This window comes from Genypterus blacodes, unplaced genomic scaffold (genome assembly GCF_046128005.1).
Source record: "Genypterus blacodes isolate CSIRO-AG114 ecotype Tasmania unplaced genomic scaffold, CSIRO-AGI_Gbla_v1 ptg000048l_1, whole genome shotgun sequence".
Classification (NCBI taxonomy): Eukaryota; Metazoa; Chordata; class Actinopteri; order Ophidiiformes; family Ophidiidae; genus Genypterus; species Genypterus blacodes.
The window spans coordinates 438898-454378 of NW_027466861.1; the positions used below are offsets into that span (position 1 = coordinate 438898).

At 41.8% G+C, this 15481-nt stretch overlaps 3 protein-coding genes across 4 annotated transcripts in view; 1 reads left to right on the forward strand and 2 right to left on the reverse strand.

Moving 5' to 3' along the window:
* Positions 1 to 1731: 1731 nt before the first annotated feature.
* On the reverse strand, positions 1732 to 4836 carry LOC143000551 (sodium-dependent neutral amino acid transporter B(0)AT1-like). The gene is made up of 10 exons (XM_076149919.1): positions 4638 to 4836; positions 3964 to 4104; positions 3730 to 3867; positions 3462 to 3643; positions 3238 to 3348; positions 2869 to 2981; positions 2654 to 2782; positions 2385 to 2541; positions 1998 to 2202; positions 1732 to 1895 (listed from the first exon to the last, which is right to left on the reverse strand). The coding sequence occupies exons 1-10, from the start codon at positions 4834 to 4836 to the stop codon at positions 1732 to 1734; spliced, it is 1539 nt and encodes a 512-aa protein (XP_076006034.1).
* Positions 4837 to 6762: 1926 nt separating this feature from the next.
* LOC143000508 (sodium-dependent neutral amino acid transporter B(0)AT1-like) lies at positions 6763 to 11983 on the reverse strand. The gene is made up of 12 exons (XM_076149849.1): positions 11785 to 11983; positions 10111 to 10251; positions 9296 to 9433; positions 9023 to 9204; positions 8580 to 8690; positions 8392 to 8504; positions 8147 to 8275; positions 7890 to 8052; positions 7596 to 7800; positions 7349 to 7508; positions 6997 to 7159; positions 6763 to 6903 (listed from the first exon to the last, which is right to left on the reverse strand). The coding sequence occupies exons 1-12, from the start codon at positions 11981 to 11983 to the stop codon at positions 6763 to 6765; spliced, it is 1845 nt and encodes a 614-aa protein (XP_076005964.1).
* A 2554-nt stretch (positions 11984 to 14537) lies between these two features.
* Positions 14538 to 15481, forward strand: part of LOC143000505 (FH1/FH2 domain-containing protein 3-like) — a 66264-nt gene continuing 65320 nt past the window's right edge. For both annotated transcript variants that reach the window (XM_076149846.1, XM_076149847.1), the window contains exon 1: positions 14538 to 15098. In XM_076149846.1, coding sequence (XP_076005961.1) covers positions 14934 to 15098 — 165 coding nt within the window. In that variant the 5' untranslated portion in view covers positions 14538 to 14933. The remainder of the gene's footprint in view (positions 15099 to 15481) is intronic.

The window sequence follows — 15481 nt, forward strand, 5'->3', positions numbered from 1 at the left end:
GAAGGTTTATGACTGCTGCTTTTTTATGGTGTGTCATTGTACAACTTTTTATTGTCTTGCAGTAATACACACAAAACGATACCCTGGTGTTGTAAAAACAACATAAAAGTATCTCAAAATGTCAACTGAAGCTCTGATTTCATTGCATGAAAAGACATTGATCCAAGAAAATATGTGTCCTTAAAGCTTTAACATGAAATTTAATTTATTTTCATTCTAAATATATTAAATATTGAATATATTATAACATAACATCAGCTGACATTTGTGACATGGTGGCAAACTGTTTACTTGATCTCTTCTACTCATAGATTTAGAATAAACTATACATTCTATAGAAAATATTTATTTATTTGTTTGTTTTTTTTAAGGATAGAAAGGATTTCCTTAAAAGCAAATCAGCATTTTGTGATGTTGATAAGCATACATAAAAACAGTCCATGGTTGCTCATCATGTCAGTCAATCTCAACGCTAAAGCTAATTTTTTATTTTGTCACTGATTTGTATTTTGGCTGAAATCGTGTTCACTGAGTCATCGCTGCCATTTTTCTGACTGCAGCATCTGTTGCAGATGAATTTCATGATGCCAAACACTGGAATGGCTAAACACGGGAAACCAGCCAGGATGAAGATGATGACGTAAATCCAGTCTGGATATTGACGACTCTCTAAGATGGGAAACTTCTCCTAGGGGTCAGAGTGAAGGAGAGAGGTGAGTCATGATTAACAGCCAAGTATGACACATAACGATAATCTCTTGTTTGTTTCACATCCATCATCAGATAGTAAAGATAGTGAGATTCTGATTTGCACCAGTGTACAAGTTCCAAACAGAGATGCACACGCTGATAAAATAGATTTCAGCTGCACACTTACCGCTTCCTCATCCCACACCAGATACGTGAGAGTCTTGGTCACTTGGGTTACAAAGTAGAAAACCAAAATGAAGACCATAATGAGTGGACTGATCCACCTCCATGTGATCTGCCAGAACATATTGGGTTTATGGCCAATCATAAACTCAATATCCTTGTTAAACCTGTTTGGAAAGAGTGAGAGTAATGGTAGATACAGCTGAGCATGTGTGAATGAATCCATAAAACACAGCCTTGGACTGTAATTCACCTAATCAAGCAACATGTGTTGGTGTTACAATGAGTTCCCATTGCAACGCCAAAGGAGAAACTCTATTGAAAACTGTGTGTTCGGGTAACCAATTATATATTTTGCAAAAGCATCGGAGGAGGGAATGGAGATTCATTCAAATATACGTTTAAACATTGTGACCTCACATCTCCCGGTCAAGCAGGAGGCCTGTGAAGAGACCTGGTGCAGTCTGCTTCTTTTCACATCTGAGTAGTTGTGTCCTTAAAGCACTTAGCAGCTGATCCTTAATAGCATTTAAATTGAGGGCCCCGGTGGTGACTTGCAGTGGTTTTCGTAAATATGCCTCAACTCAAAAAGTACCTGTTCATCCCACCAATTAACCAAATCCATCTGTTGCTTTTTGAGATTTCCTCCACACGGTCTGGAGCTCCTTATCTCGCCAATGATAATGTGGACAAATTGTCTCGATTCCAAGGTCAGAAAACAATGTGTTATTTCCTCCTTACGAGAAAGCAGCCTCTCTGTTCAGTCCAGCACGTGTCATTGCTTCATAAATGTTTGACAATAAAAAGCCTTAACCTTGGACACTGAATGTGAGCTAAAGGTTCACTTCCTTGATGGACTCACCTGTCTATGCCATAGATGTAGACGACAGAGAACATTTCACAGAATCCAATCACCAGGAGGGGGATTGAGCCGGCAAAGTTGTCAAAAAGAGCCAGCCAGTAGTTTCCAGAACGCAAAGCAAATATGAGGCCGAACGCAAAAGAGACTAAGCAAACCAGACCTGAAAAGAATAAGAAAAGTTTTGACATATTTTGATCAATTAAAGTAATGCAAGCTTGAACCGTTAACCTTTATCACATCACATCCAGGATCATTTCATTACCAGAGTAGAGTTCTTTGGGCCACTTTTTGGGCAAAATATTGAGGTCCTGCAAAGGGACCACCACCCCCTCCACGTTGCCAAACATGGTTGACAGGCCGAGGCAGAAGAGCATGATGAAGAAGAGAATGGCCCAGAGAGGAGAAATGGGCATCTTGGTAATGGCCTCAGTAAACACGATGAAGGCCAGGCCTGTTCCCTCCACGCCCTGATGGAATACACACCAAAAAATCTCTGACCCTCTGAAAATTAGTATGTACCGTTTCCTACAGTGCAGAACATATTGATATTAAGGATTTCGGTCACCATGTATTATTCATAGAATGAGCAACGGTAGATTTGATTGGCTGTTTGAACTGATCAGGCCCTTAGCTTGGCTGGCGCACTCACCTGACCAAGGAAGGTTTTCATGTCACACACATCTAAATTGAGCCCTGCAATTATTTCTGGGCTTGTCTGGTTGAGCTGGTTTAGGACTTCCCCATAGTTGCTGCCTGTGATGCTGTTTTCAGGGTAGTTGAAGGTGTCGAGCAACGTCATGATGTTTCTGCAACGAGGTGATCGGTGTAAAGTCAGCTTTTCGAGTAAACATTTTACTTTTGTGTAAGAAGAAATCAAATCATATTTACATACCATGCAAAGAGCATTTTGAAACTCACCCTCCCACGCAGTCGTCAAACTTCTGCGTGGCCCTGAAACCGATAATGGAGTAGATAACCGTTGCCGAGTACACTGAGGTGCCGCCGTTGATGAGGGAGATCAGGACGGCATCCTGCTCACAGTTGTTGCTACAAAAAAAACATGAAGGCAGATTGTGTGAGGAGAAATGTTGAAGAAAATGCTGAGAAAGTTCCCATTCAGGGGGTTTACTCACTGAATAGAGTTGTAACTGGAGAAGGAGATGAGACCTCCAAAGGCCAAGGAGAAGGAGTAAAAAACCTGTGCGCCTGCATCCAACCACGTAGATGGATTCATTAACTCATCCACCTAAATGAGGAGACAAATGTGTTCAATGCAAAACTGAGATACCTGAACTATCAATAGGTTCTACCTTGATAACTTAATCCTCCCTGCAGCATCATTGTGCACACTGAGTTTAAAACAAGCCATGTCTCTTTGAGGCCCTCTCTGAAAAGCCCCAATCTGTTTTGATTGGCCAGCTGTGTCAGGCCTGAGCCGACAGAACTGATGTACCAAAGAACACAGATGCTGTCCAGATGTTGGATTTTCCATCACTACTTACATCTGGTATGAAGAGGAACTTGATTCCCTCCAAGGAGCCTTTCAGAGTCAGACCTCTGATGAGGAAGATGGTGAGGACCACATATGGCAGAGTGGAGGTGATGTACACAGCCTGGAAAATAAGCGTGGATTGTCATGCAAAAGACTTTGAGGCTATGCAGATTTAGAGCTAAACATCATGAGTTGACCTAGCAGGGTGGGAAAAACCTAATTTGACTTCCACACCTTGCCGGTGGTCTCGATCCCTCGGATAGCGCAGATGTAAAGCACAGTCCAGGCTGCTACCAAGCACAAAACAATCCACCACTGCAGACCTCCAGAATCGTCGATGACGGTGGACGTGTTCAGGGTCTCTCTGTACCAGAAGTAGTCCACAGTGCTGCTGCGAGCGCATTCCTCCACCAGACCTGCATGCCACCGAAAGGCAGATGGTGGTTAAAATACCCATTGAAAACACCTGGCCACTGTCGTTTGGTGTTCTTCTGATGGTTACCTGTCTTGTTTTGATTCAGAGGGCAATGACTCCAGGGCAGGGGACTCTGAAAGGAGTTGAACAGGTACCACATGATCCAGGCCATGATGGTGTTGTAGTACATGCCCACCAAAAACGACACACACCCAGATGCGATTCCTTTTCCAGAGAGAAAACATTACCTCAATGTGATGCTTTAAAAAATCACAAATCACAACCAACTTTCCCCACAATACTTGCTAATTTCTTTCTTACCGATGCCTGTCAGGTAAGGATTGATTGAGCGCCAACATCCCACGCTGCCCTTTCTTAGACGCTGACCAATGGCAAACTCCAGGTGCAGGAGGGGGATTCCCTCCAGGACCAGGAGGATGAGGAACGGGATCATAAACGCCCCTGGAAGCACGACATTCATTTGGTGTTGCAGAATCCAGGGTAAACTAAGAATGATCCATTTTATGTAGAACTCATGAGTGAATCCTCTGCAGTTGGGATGCATAGAACTGTTACCATAAAGTCATTTGTCCACTCAAGTACATGTTTTATTACCCACACTTACAGTACATAAATCATGAATGACTAATTCTTAACTTTCTCTTACTTCTTGTACTTTATTCTTGAAATTCCAGTATCTCACAGAAAATAATAACCCAGTATCTGTTGATATCTTTCTGCAGATATTCAGGGATTCATTCACTTTAAGCTCCTTAGCAGTATTTGACTCTTTAAAAAAAAAAATCATTGGTGATACATGATGTCAAATGTTTGTTATATCTACACCATGCAGCTGTTCCCAAATTGCATATTGTTAATTCCTGAACAATTTGAGGCAATGAAGGTTGTACTGAACTTATGTGTTTTTATTCCTATTTCTTTCTTTCTAGAATATCTTCCCAAGAGATTGTCCCGTCTCCAGATTCCAGGCCTACCTCCTCCGTGGCTCTGACACAAGTAAGGGAACCTCCAGACATTGCCAAGTCCCACACAGAAGCCCACACAGGTGAGCAGATACTGGGCTTTGTTGTCCCACTTTGGCCTGTCCCCGGCCTCCTCCTTCTCCATCCTCTCCAGGTCGTCATGGGACGGGATCCGCTCGTCCAGCCCCGGGTTAGGGAGCTTTAGCTTCATTGTGTCCTCAGCTCAAAAATACAATACTCAGCCTTCTTCGGTTGCTTTTTTTTGTTCTGTTCCAGATGGCTGCGTCCTCCCTCTGATTACTGATTACTGGAGGTTGGTGTGCTTGTCTGACCTCTTTATCCTAACTGTGTGTCTTAGCAGTAGGGGTGGAGAATATATTCATCCTGACCTTTGGCACCTCAACCTCAATTTATTGCCCGCCTTATTTTCTGCCTCATATTATATGCAACATTAAACAAACGCATATGCAACATTAAACAAACCCAAAGGCTTACTTTTACAAGTGTGCCCAGCTTACGATGGGTAGACGGGATAGGAAGATTCTGGTTGAAAAGCAGCAAAAGAAGTGGCAACTGAACTCGTGTAAACAGATGGAACAAGAAATAAGTAAGAAAAAAAACCAATTTTGACTTTAATTTTATGTATGTGGAACTCTTTTTGTCGGAAAGAGTGGACAAACTAGTACTAATTTCTAAAACTGATGAATGGTTGGAAAGAAATTGCATCTACTTTAAATTGGTTGAAGGTGTTGTGCACGTTTGAAATGGGAAATGTTTGGAATAAGTGCGAATGTTTTAAAAAATTATGAAAGATATGTTATGAAGTCCAATAATGTCCCTAAATTCATAAACATTTTGAAATGAGTTTGAACTCAGTTTAATCCGTGTTTCAAGCTAATCTGAATCACCTATTAACTGAAGGAACTAAAGACTGTGGGGAGGCTTTGATAAATTCCACATGATCTCAAATAAAATGGGAACTTGAACAGTGATTTCATTTGCAAAATTTAGTTCCTCAAGGTTAATTAATTTCATTGCTCATCTACTAGGACATCCTTTGTTCTGCTCTGTGTAGTACAGATAACTCATCTTCCATGACTTCTTATCTTAACTGTAAGAACACGCCTTTTCCAGTCCTCCAGAGGATTATTGCTCAAGGACCTCCATGTGTTTAGATTCAGCGTGATGTACAGTCCAAGTCAATCCAGCTTGTAACTGATAAGGAGTGGAAGATAATATTAGCAGGAACTCTTGAAGTGAATTTCAGTAAAGCTTCTGTTCCGTATGCATGACAGTGGCAATTTAGCCGCCAATATAATTATTGACCGATCAAAGGCTTTAAGGAAGTATATAAAGCTATTTGTATGTACTGTAGCATGTACTGTATGTGTCTCATTGCTGAAAAACTAGCAAACCATTGAAAGGTCCCATTCAAATAAGTCCAATACATTCACCAGTCAGCTCAGATCAATTTCCTAAACATTTCCTGAGTGAAGTGATGCAGCTACGATCATTTCAGTTTAGAAAAGGTACATTAGTAAGTCACTAACATACAGCATAGAACTACTGTCCTGTCCTGTGCTGTAGCTATATTGTTTATGTTGCAACACAGTCACCGAAATGGGATTGTTTTTCTCAGCTAAGGATCGTAATTAGTAAGGGATATATATTTAATATATACTGAAAGTACTGTGTGAAACGTGTTTTTTGATTTGTTAAGTAGCTGTTTTGTAAGTGGGATAATGTATTGTCCAGCGGGGATCAAGGTTGTATAGTTATAGTTATAGTTGTAATGGGCAATATGTTATCCCTTACATAGTGCCCGAACCAAAAGCTGTTATTATGAGATTTTGTTTTTTACAAAAATTAGGGCATTACAGTGTTAAAAACCACTTTATTCTGCACATTGTCAGCATCACATCAACATTTTTTTAAATTTTGTCCAGCTCTTGTCGTTGGATCACACAGAAAATTCAGTAACAATCTGAAGATTCAATCAAAAAACGAATTTAATAACAAGCAATATCAAATAAATAATAGTAATGAAAATCAACAATAACACTGTTTTATTGCACTTGGCTGCTTGAATAAAGCAGATATAAAGTCCAGTGTACAACAATCAAGGAGCACAGTGCAGTTAATCTCTACAGCATAGCTTCTGCTTCAGTTTGACTAGAGCCATTCCTGGGATCACAAGGCAGGGAATTCCAGCCAGAATGAAGATGATGCTGGAGATCCACTCAGGATAAGGAACTATGGCCAATTCAGGGAATTTTGGCTGCAGACATGACAAGGAAAGGAGATTACAAAATGAAAATGATCTGTACAGAATGACTTACTCTGAATGGAAATGGGCTTCTATTAAACATACCGAGCTTGGATTCCAGGTAATGTACGTCAGTGTGGCGCTGACTTTGGTGATAAAGTAAAATATGAAGATAACAAAGACGATCAAGGGGCTGACCACTCTCCACGTCACCTGCCAGAAGATGTTGGGTTTGTGTCCAATCATGAATTCAATGTCGTCGTTGAACCTGTCGAAGAAACCACATATGACTCAGAAGCAGATCGCGGATACATGGATACGTTCCCCCAAACATCATGATTGATCTGATGCGAAACTAACAAAATGTTTGGAATTATGCACAGCAACACACACATACGTCAGCGACTGTCCATCTACAATCTTTACAGCCCCCTGGAGAAATGTCTCTTCTACTTACCGATCTATTCCATATATGTAGGCTACAGAGATCATCTCACAGAAAGCGATTACAAGCAGAGGAATGGAACCGGCGTAGCTATCAAAGAGCGCCAACCAGTAATCGCCAGATCTCTGGGCGAAGATGAGTGCGATGGAGAAGGATACGAAGCACACAGCTCCTAAAATCCATAATGACAGCAATTAAGAAAATGCACAGGAAACAACCTCACAATAGCTCCAAGCATATTGTTCTGTGGGTCGTTTACCTGTGAGCACCTCTTTGGGACAGTTCTTAGGAAAGATGTTCAGATCCTGAAGGGGGACCACCACTCCCTCTATACTTCCAAACATGGTGGAGAGCCCGAGACAGAAGAGCATGATGAAAAAGAGGACGGACCATAGAGGTGAAAGTGGCATCTTTGTGATGGCCTCAGTGAACACAATGAAGGCCAGACCTGTTCCCTCCACCCCCTGGAAAACAACACAGAACACTTATTAGCCAAAGAGGGCCATTTGTGGTCATCATCATGCCTCAGTGCAGGAATTCTGTGGAAACCTACACTGCTGAGAAACTTCTCTAGACTGCAAGCTTTGATGTCCAGGGTCAGGATAATGTCTTGCCCCGGGGCAGTGCTGTTAAAAGTTTGCAACATTTCATTGTAGTTGCTTTCTGTGATGGTCCCCTCCTTGAGATCAAAAGCATTCAGCAGCTGAATGATGTTTCTGAAAGAGGAAACAGGAAAACTCCCATTTTGTCAACAATTTCTTCAGTTTTATCTGATCTGAATTCGGATGAAAGTATTGACTGTATACTTACTGGTTAATGCAGTCGTCAAACTGCTCCGTTGCTCGGAAGCCAATGATGGAATAGATAACGGTGGCGGCAAATATGGACGTGCAGCCGTTTATAATGGAGATGATAACAGCATCTTGTTCACAATTGTTGCTGGAAGAACAATTAGAAATTATTCTCAAACTCAATACTTAAGATTTCATGCCAAGAGACACAAACGGATATAGATTATAGAAAATATACAGTACTAAACAGTAGCCTTTCCTTACTGAACAGAGTTGTAACTGGAGAATGAGATTAGACCTCCAAAAGCCAACGAGAAGGAGTAGAAAACTTGGGCACCGGCATCCAACCACGTCGATGGATTCATCAACTCATCCAGCTAGAAATCGAACAATGTCGCAGTCAGCAGAGTGTGATGTCTTCAAACTAATGATTTTGATGAGGGTGTACTAACATCTGGTGTGAAGAGGAACTTGATTCCATCTACAGAGCCTTTGAGAGTCAATCCCCTGATGAGGAAGATGGTCAGGACCACGTATGGCAGAGTGGAGGTGATGTACACTGCCTGAGGACAAGGAAATAAAGTCAGGGAATGTCAATAAACATGTGGAATAACTATTAAAGTCCTGAATCAGCTGTGAAAAATCTGGGAGAGCTGTGACAAATCTGGAATTGAAAAAAAACCCTGAGAACGTTGGGAAAAGGAAGTCTGGAATAGCCCCTAAGGTAGCCCTGAAAATTGGCAACATCCCTGAAAAGTTGTGGTGAGAAGTCAGGAAGAGCCTGGAAAGTCTAGAATGAGTGAGTGGAATGAGTCTAGGATAGACAGGAAAGTTGGACTACACTCAGAAGTTGCAAAAGCACTGAAAAGTTTGGAATTGTTCCCTGCTGTCCCACCTTCCCAGTGGTCTCAATCCCTCTAATGCAGCAAATGTAGAGCACAGTCCAAGCAGAAACTAAGCACAGCACCATCCACCACTGCAGACCTCCAGACTCGTCTATGGCTGTGGAGGTGTTCAGCGTCTGTCTGTACCAGAAGTAGTCCACGGGAGAGCTGCGTCTGCATTCTGATACCGGACCTGGAGGGAATGGCAATGGAATTGTCAGTCCAGATCTCCCGGAAGGGGACCAGATCACAAAATAGAGAAAATCAAAGAAATGGAGACGTGCCTGTGAGGTTAGCATCTAGAGGACAGTGAGACCATGGCAGGGGACTCTGGAATGAGTTAAAGAAGTACCACAACACCCAGGCAATGATGGTGTTATAGTACATGCCCACTAAGAACGAAACCGTCATGGAGGCAATACCTGCAACAGAAATGGAAAAGTGTTGAAAGACTGCACCAGGCTGAGACAGGAACATTGAGCTGCTGTCAGATGTTCATCTTGTTTTTATATGACCTGCATATTTCTGGTTAAATGGAGCTCATTCTGACTGCCAGCATTGCATATAATACCCACAATAATAAACCTGGAAGGTTCATATTGACGACTGTTCAGTTCGTCTTGATTTAGCAGGGTAATGAATTAAACTCCCAATAAAACATCTCAGATTAATCACCACAGAAAGTTACCTAAAATAAGATAAGAGAAATGTGATTATCCCGATGGAAGTTGTTGACCTTATGCTTCTACAAAACAGCCACAACCAAACTTTTTTTGTGAAGCTCTATTTCTGGGTGTGGTAGTTTGTATTATGGTGTGGTATTCTTCAATATACTGTAAACCTCAAGTGGGGGACAGCAGCTTTCATGGCCAATACGAGGGACTTTCGCGGGGTCAAGGATCTACTTGATCGCTCAGTGCTACAGCGCTACGCAGTGGAAGGTTTGTATTAGGGTCTTCATTTTTTAAAGAACTTGCTAGTCCCCTTCATTCTGTTTCCAGGTTCCTCCTCCATGTTTAGATTCATGACCCTTCACAATTTACTGTACAATACTAATGATTTGGGTTCTTCAACACAGGTGGCCCAGATTAACACTCACCAACACCAACCAAGTAGGGGTTAATGCTAGACCAAACTCCTACGCTGCCCTTCCTGAGGCGCTGGCCGATGGCAAACTCCAGGTGCAACAGGGGAATGCCCTCCAAAACCAGCAGGATGAGGAATGGGATCATGAACGCACCTGGGGACACACCAAGGTAAACTCAGATAGCATGAAGAGGTACGAGAGGCACCACTGAGATACCGTACCTCACTTCCTGTACCTTTGGGGTATCCATACATACAGTCTGAAACACCACAACATGTTTGGTAAAGGGGATGGACTCAGGTCAGATCATCTCCATAGTAACAATTCTGACGTAGTTTCCACATGATTATTCTGCATATTTATAGTTTGCATGTTTAATATGATCTTTTCTTATCTGGTCTTATCTTTTATCCCACCTGATAAGCTCCAGGCTGAAAGTCCACTCTGCTGTCAGGATTCGGAGATAGCATAGCTATAAAACAGTTGATGTGAAATAAAATAATGACTCATCAGTGTAAAATGTCAATATATATTTATCTAAATCAATGATTGATATGGCGAGAGTTATGGTTCTGTTGTTGTAGTGCATCCTGATGTACCGGCTGATTGGTAATCCCATGTTAATCAATACCAAAATGAGCCCATTATGAAGCACCATGGAAACTCCAAAGGTTGACCTGAGTGTGAACTTTGACATAGCTTGAAAATAGAGGATCTCAACCTCGGAGAGATTTTCAGCAAAGTCAGTGTTGCCCTATGTTGCCAAAGAAACCACTTTATGAGATAATGTTATATCTTCTTGTATGTTCGCCTCATACTGTAATCAATAATGGGTTTTTTTTATTCAACCTTTCACAAACTACAAAACAGCTTATTTATCAAAGAGATTTTTGAGAATGAAAAACTAAGAAAATATTAATAGTCAAAGTCCAAGGAATGTGCAAAACCACTCGCCACCTCTAAGAATAGTGACAGCTCATCGTTAGTCATTGCTGCTTATTTGAGGGAAAATGGACGAAAACTGTATAGCTTGTGGGGTCTTAGCCACCTCTAAGAATAGTGACAGTTCATCGTTAGTCATTGCTGCTTATTTGAGGGAAAATGGACGAAAACTGTAAAGCTTGTGCATGGGGTCTTAACTCTGCTTACGGTTTATTGTTGTCAACTGAACACATTTGCTGGAAGCAGCAGTGTCACTTTACCAGGCAGAGTTAATGTTTAACCTTAATGTGTCAACAAGTCATGATTCATTTTGGTTCTAGAGTGCTACAAATTTGATTATGGCGTTGGCCAAACCTGTCATTCATTTCTTTTTCTTTTTTCTTTTTCTGCAAGATTCATCTTCACCACAAAACCGCACTCTCTGCATGAATACAGTCTTTATTTATTGTGTATTCTCAAACTTTACTGCTGTTTAAACATGAAACTCACATGACATGAAAAGACAATCTGCCTTTAACATCATCATCATTGTGAATTTCCCTGTTGTGGGGCGAATGAAGACAAAGATGAATATATAGGAAATGAAAATGAAATAAATGATCTTACCTTATTCATCCACATTTACATGTATGAACATATGTAAGTGAAAAAATTTTCACAATAATCTTTTTCTGTCTTCAGAAAGACGAGAGAAACAAGCTTAAAATCCCATAATCTATCTTGAGTGAGGAAGAGAGGACGTACCTCCTCCATGGCTCTGACACAGGTAAGGGAACCTCCAGACGTTGCCAAGTCCCACACAGAAGCCCACACAGGTGAGCAGATACTGGGCTTTGTTGTCCCACTTTGGCCTGTCCCCGGCCTCCTCCTTCTCCATCCTCTCCAGGTCGTCATGGGACGGGATCCGCTTGTCCAGCCCGGGGTTTGGAATAACCAGCCTCATGGTGTGTGTTTGTGTGTGTGAGTGTGAGTGCAGGGTATCCACTCTACTCTTCTGTATCTGTGTGATCACTGACGTGTTTTAACAGGTTTAACCTCAGAGTTATCAACCCATCTCATCTTATGCTGCACAAAGTGGAAATAGGTGTCAACCTGCCAATAATTAATCAGCCAGTTAAAACACACACACACACAAGATTATTTTACATATTGTACTTTTAACTAAATGCATAAAATCGTTCTTAGTATAGATTTATAACCAATATAAATTCAATCCACAAACCAATTTGTGAAATAATTGGCAAATAAATTTAGATTTTAAGAAGTACGGTAGCTGCTTTTGTGAAATTCAACTCATTAAGAAGTTAGTTTGTCCTCTGATATCTTGAATATTTGTTATTGACATATTAAATTCAATACTTGTTTGTTTTACTTTTTACATGTAAAAAAGCCAAATCAGAGATCAGAGAGACATAAACATAAATGTTGCATATCTTACTTCGAAGGTCACTGTGATGTCTTTATATTATTTTGTTTCCTTTTCCACCTACTTCAGAAATATATCACATTTCCTTATTCTCATCATTCTTTTTTTCTTCTCCTGTCTGTGTGGAAAAACAATCTCTAACATGTTCCATTACCAGATTACTGATAAACAGAGTTATCATCAGCACACACATGTTAGCGTGCTGCCGTCCTGCACTATATTACTGAACATTTCAATTTTACGCAACAAATGTAAGCATTTGATGTTCTTGCATTTAGAGTCAGATACTAAATACGATGTGGGGAAGTCTGGAATCCACCACTTCATTCAGCAAACCTCTTTCAATAATCAATCATTACCCACTACTGTCCTATCTTCATGGTTACTGATGTTAGAAAGAATTAAGTGATGAAGCCTAGAGTCATTTATTTCATATCAGCAGATTAACCTGATTAACCTGAGTGTTCAAACCTTGTTGTGAAGCAAAGGAGGGGGTGATGAGAGAAAGAGACAGAGAGATGGAGAGAGAGTGAGAGAGACAAACAAAGAGAGAGAGACGGATAGAGAGTGTATATCATATTTCATATTTCAATGATCAATTTACGGAGCTACTGAACTGCAGAATGTATAATATGTTTAACAATGTTTTGATATCATAATAAAGCAGCAGTATAGGCTTATATAAATGAATATCATAAAGTAAGGAAGCCACACTACAGTCTCATGTTGCCTCCAGCAGACGTGGCGCTCTGTTATAAAGGTGCTTACAGATCCCGGCCAGCCTCTGTACTTTACGACCGCTCGTAACTTCACTGAGCACGCCAACAGCACCGCCGTGATAACCTGTTTGTTTTTTTCTCTGCGAGGGTCACAGCTGTCAGCTCTCCGGTGGCGGCATCGAGATGATAAACACCTCCGCAGAGTGAAGCGTGTACCTCAAACCGCAGATCTACCAAAGTGTATGTTTAATGGCCTGAACAGAGAGCTGGAAGACCCTGTAGAAAGCCGTAGAGGCCTCTGGGTTTCCTTTACAGTATATTTTCTTGCAATCAATTAATAATGATTTCATGATTAGACTTAAATCAAACAACAACAGAGAAAAGCTTTAGATAAGGGTCTATAGATCCTGTAGACATGTTTATAAATACATATTGTGGTGACACTTTCCACCACAGCAACATTCCACCACCACATCTGAACACATCTACAGTGCATGCACACGCCTATGAGAAGACTACTAGTGTAAAAATACAGATGTTTCAGGGTCAAAGGTCAGGGTAAAAACACCTTCTGAGGCAACAGTGATCACGTTTGTATTTAACTAAATGTGTAATTTATGTGTGTTCTGTGGTTCAGTGCAGTGTCGATTCTGTAAACTACAGGTCAAACTAAGACAAAAAAAAGTAATCTTAATGCCAGTGATCTGGTTTTTATGTAGTTTCTGTCAAAATCGTTAAATCTTTGTAAAAGTTCCCGGAATAAAATCAAATATTTCCTTCCGCCTGACATCCACCTGTACACCAAAGCTTTAGACACCAGAGGGCGCCAAACTCTTCAGACAATAACGTGAGCGTGAAAGTAATCAGCTGTACGTCCCTGTAATACTGCACTCAGGTGTGCAGCCACCTGTACTTATACACTTTAACCACACGAGGGCGCTATCTGTTAAAGTTGGGTTTTCGCTTTGAGCCTTATCCCTCGCGTAATAACTTGTAAAGTGAAAAGTAGAATATTTCTCACTTATACTGCAGTACCTCTGATAACACATGCTGCAGTATTCATATATCGGTGTGTCGTACAGGACAACTAATTGTAAATCTAATGAGCTTATTTTCAAATGCTCAGAAACGAATTATCCATGATTTGTTGCGTTCTTGTGTTATAATTTAGCTTTGATGTCTTCTGATATGATACTGAATGTTTGATGGCAGGATTAATGCGATAATTTTCACATGAGGGAGCCACCGCTAAGCCGCGGATAGTGAGGAGGAGGAGGAGGAGGAGGGAGAGATGAGGCAGAGGGGGAATAGATGGGGGGGCGGAGGCGGGTGGTGGTGGTGGTTGGATTTGCTGGGACAGAGACAGACAGCAGAGCGGCTGTCCCGAGCTACGCTGATCCTTCATCCTCCGGCACCAGGCTGGAGCCGCCTGCCCGACTGCCTGCCTGCCTGCCTGTCTCCCTGCCCTTCACCTCCGGCCACCTGCCTCTCCGACAATAACAGCGGCGGCATCCACACCACTCTCAGGGACTATTACCAACATCTTCCTCACCGGCACCCAGCTTCCTCTCGTATCCCGTCCCGTCGAGAAGGACGCGCTGCGTACCGGGCGCGCTTGGCGACCCGCGGGTTTGTTGTCGTTGCCATAGCAGAGCAGCGCCCAGCGACGGGTCTGATCGCTGCCGGCTCACCGCGTCTCCACGCCGGCTTCTTCCCTCACTGGGCCGAGCCAGTCGTATGGGCGCAACATGGCCACGTTAGTCTGCAGGGTTCAATTTCTGGACGACACTGATCCATTCAACAGCACCAATTTCCCCGAACCGACCAGACCTCCGCTGTACACCTTCAGGGAGGACATCCCCCTCATCAACCAGATAGCGGGAGTCCACCGGCTCCTCAAGGCGCCACACAAGGTAATCACACTCATCAACTCATCAAAGTATCAACTATTAAGGCAGACATCAACAAAACTGTGGATATAACGTCATTTTATTGTGATGAGTGAGGAAATAGATACTTCACAGGGCATTCAAACCTAAGTGGACTACATTAACATTCTAATTTGAATACAGATTTAAATCTAAGCCATGGTTGAGTTCAGGTCTTGTTTTCAGGCTTGTTGTTTTCACTTCAACTCCAACTGCAAGTAAACTTCCACAGGCTGCATTCAGAAGCTATTTTAAGAGCAGATCTGATTGGTTCTCTGGCCTGAGGAGTGACACAAGCTGGCAAATGTTTCTCTGCAATCCCAGAGCAAAGAAATCAAAATATGTCAACAAAGAAATGCATTTATTTG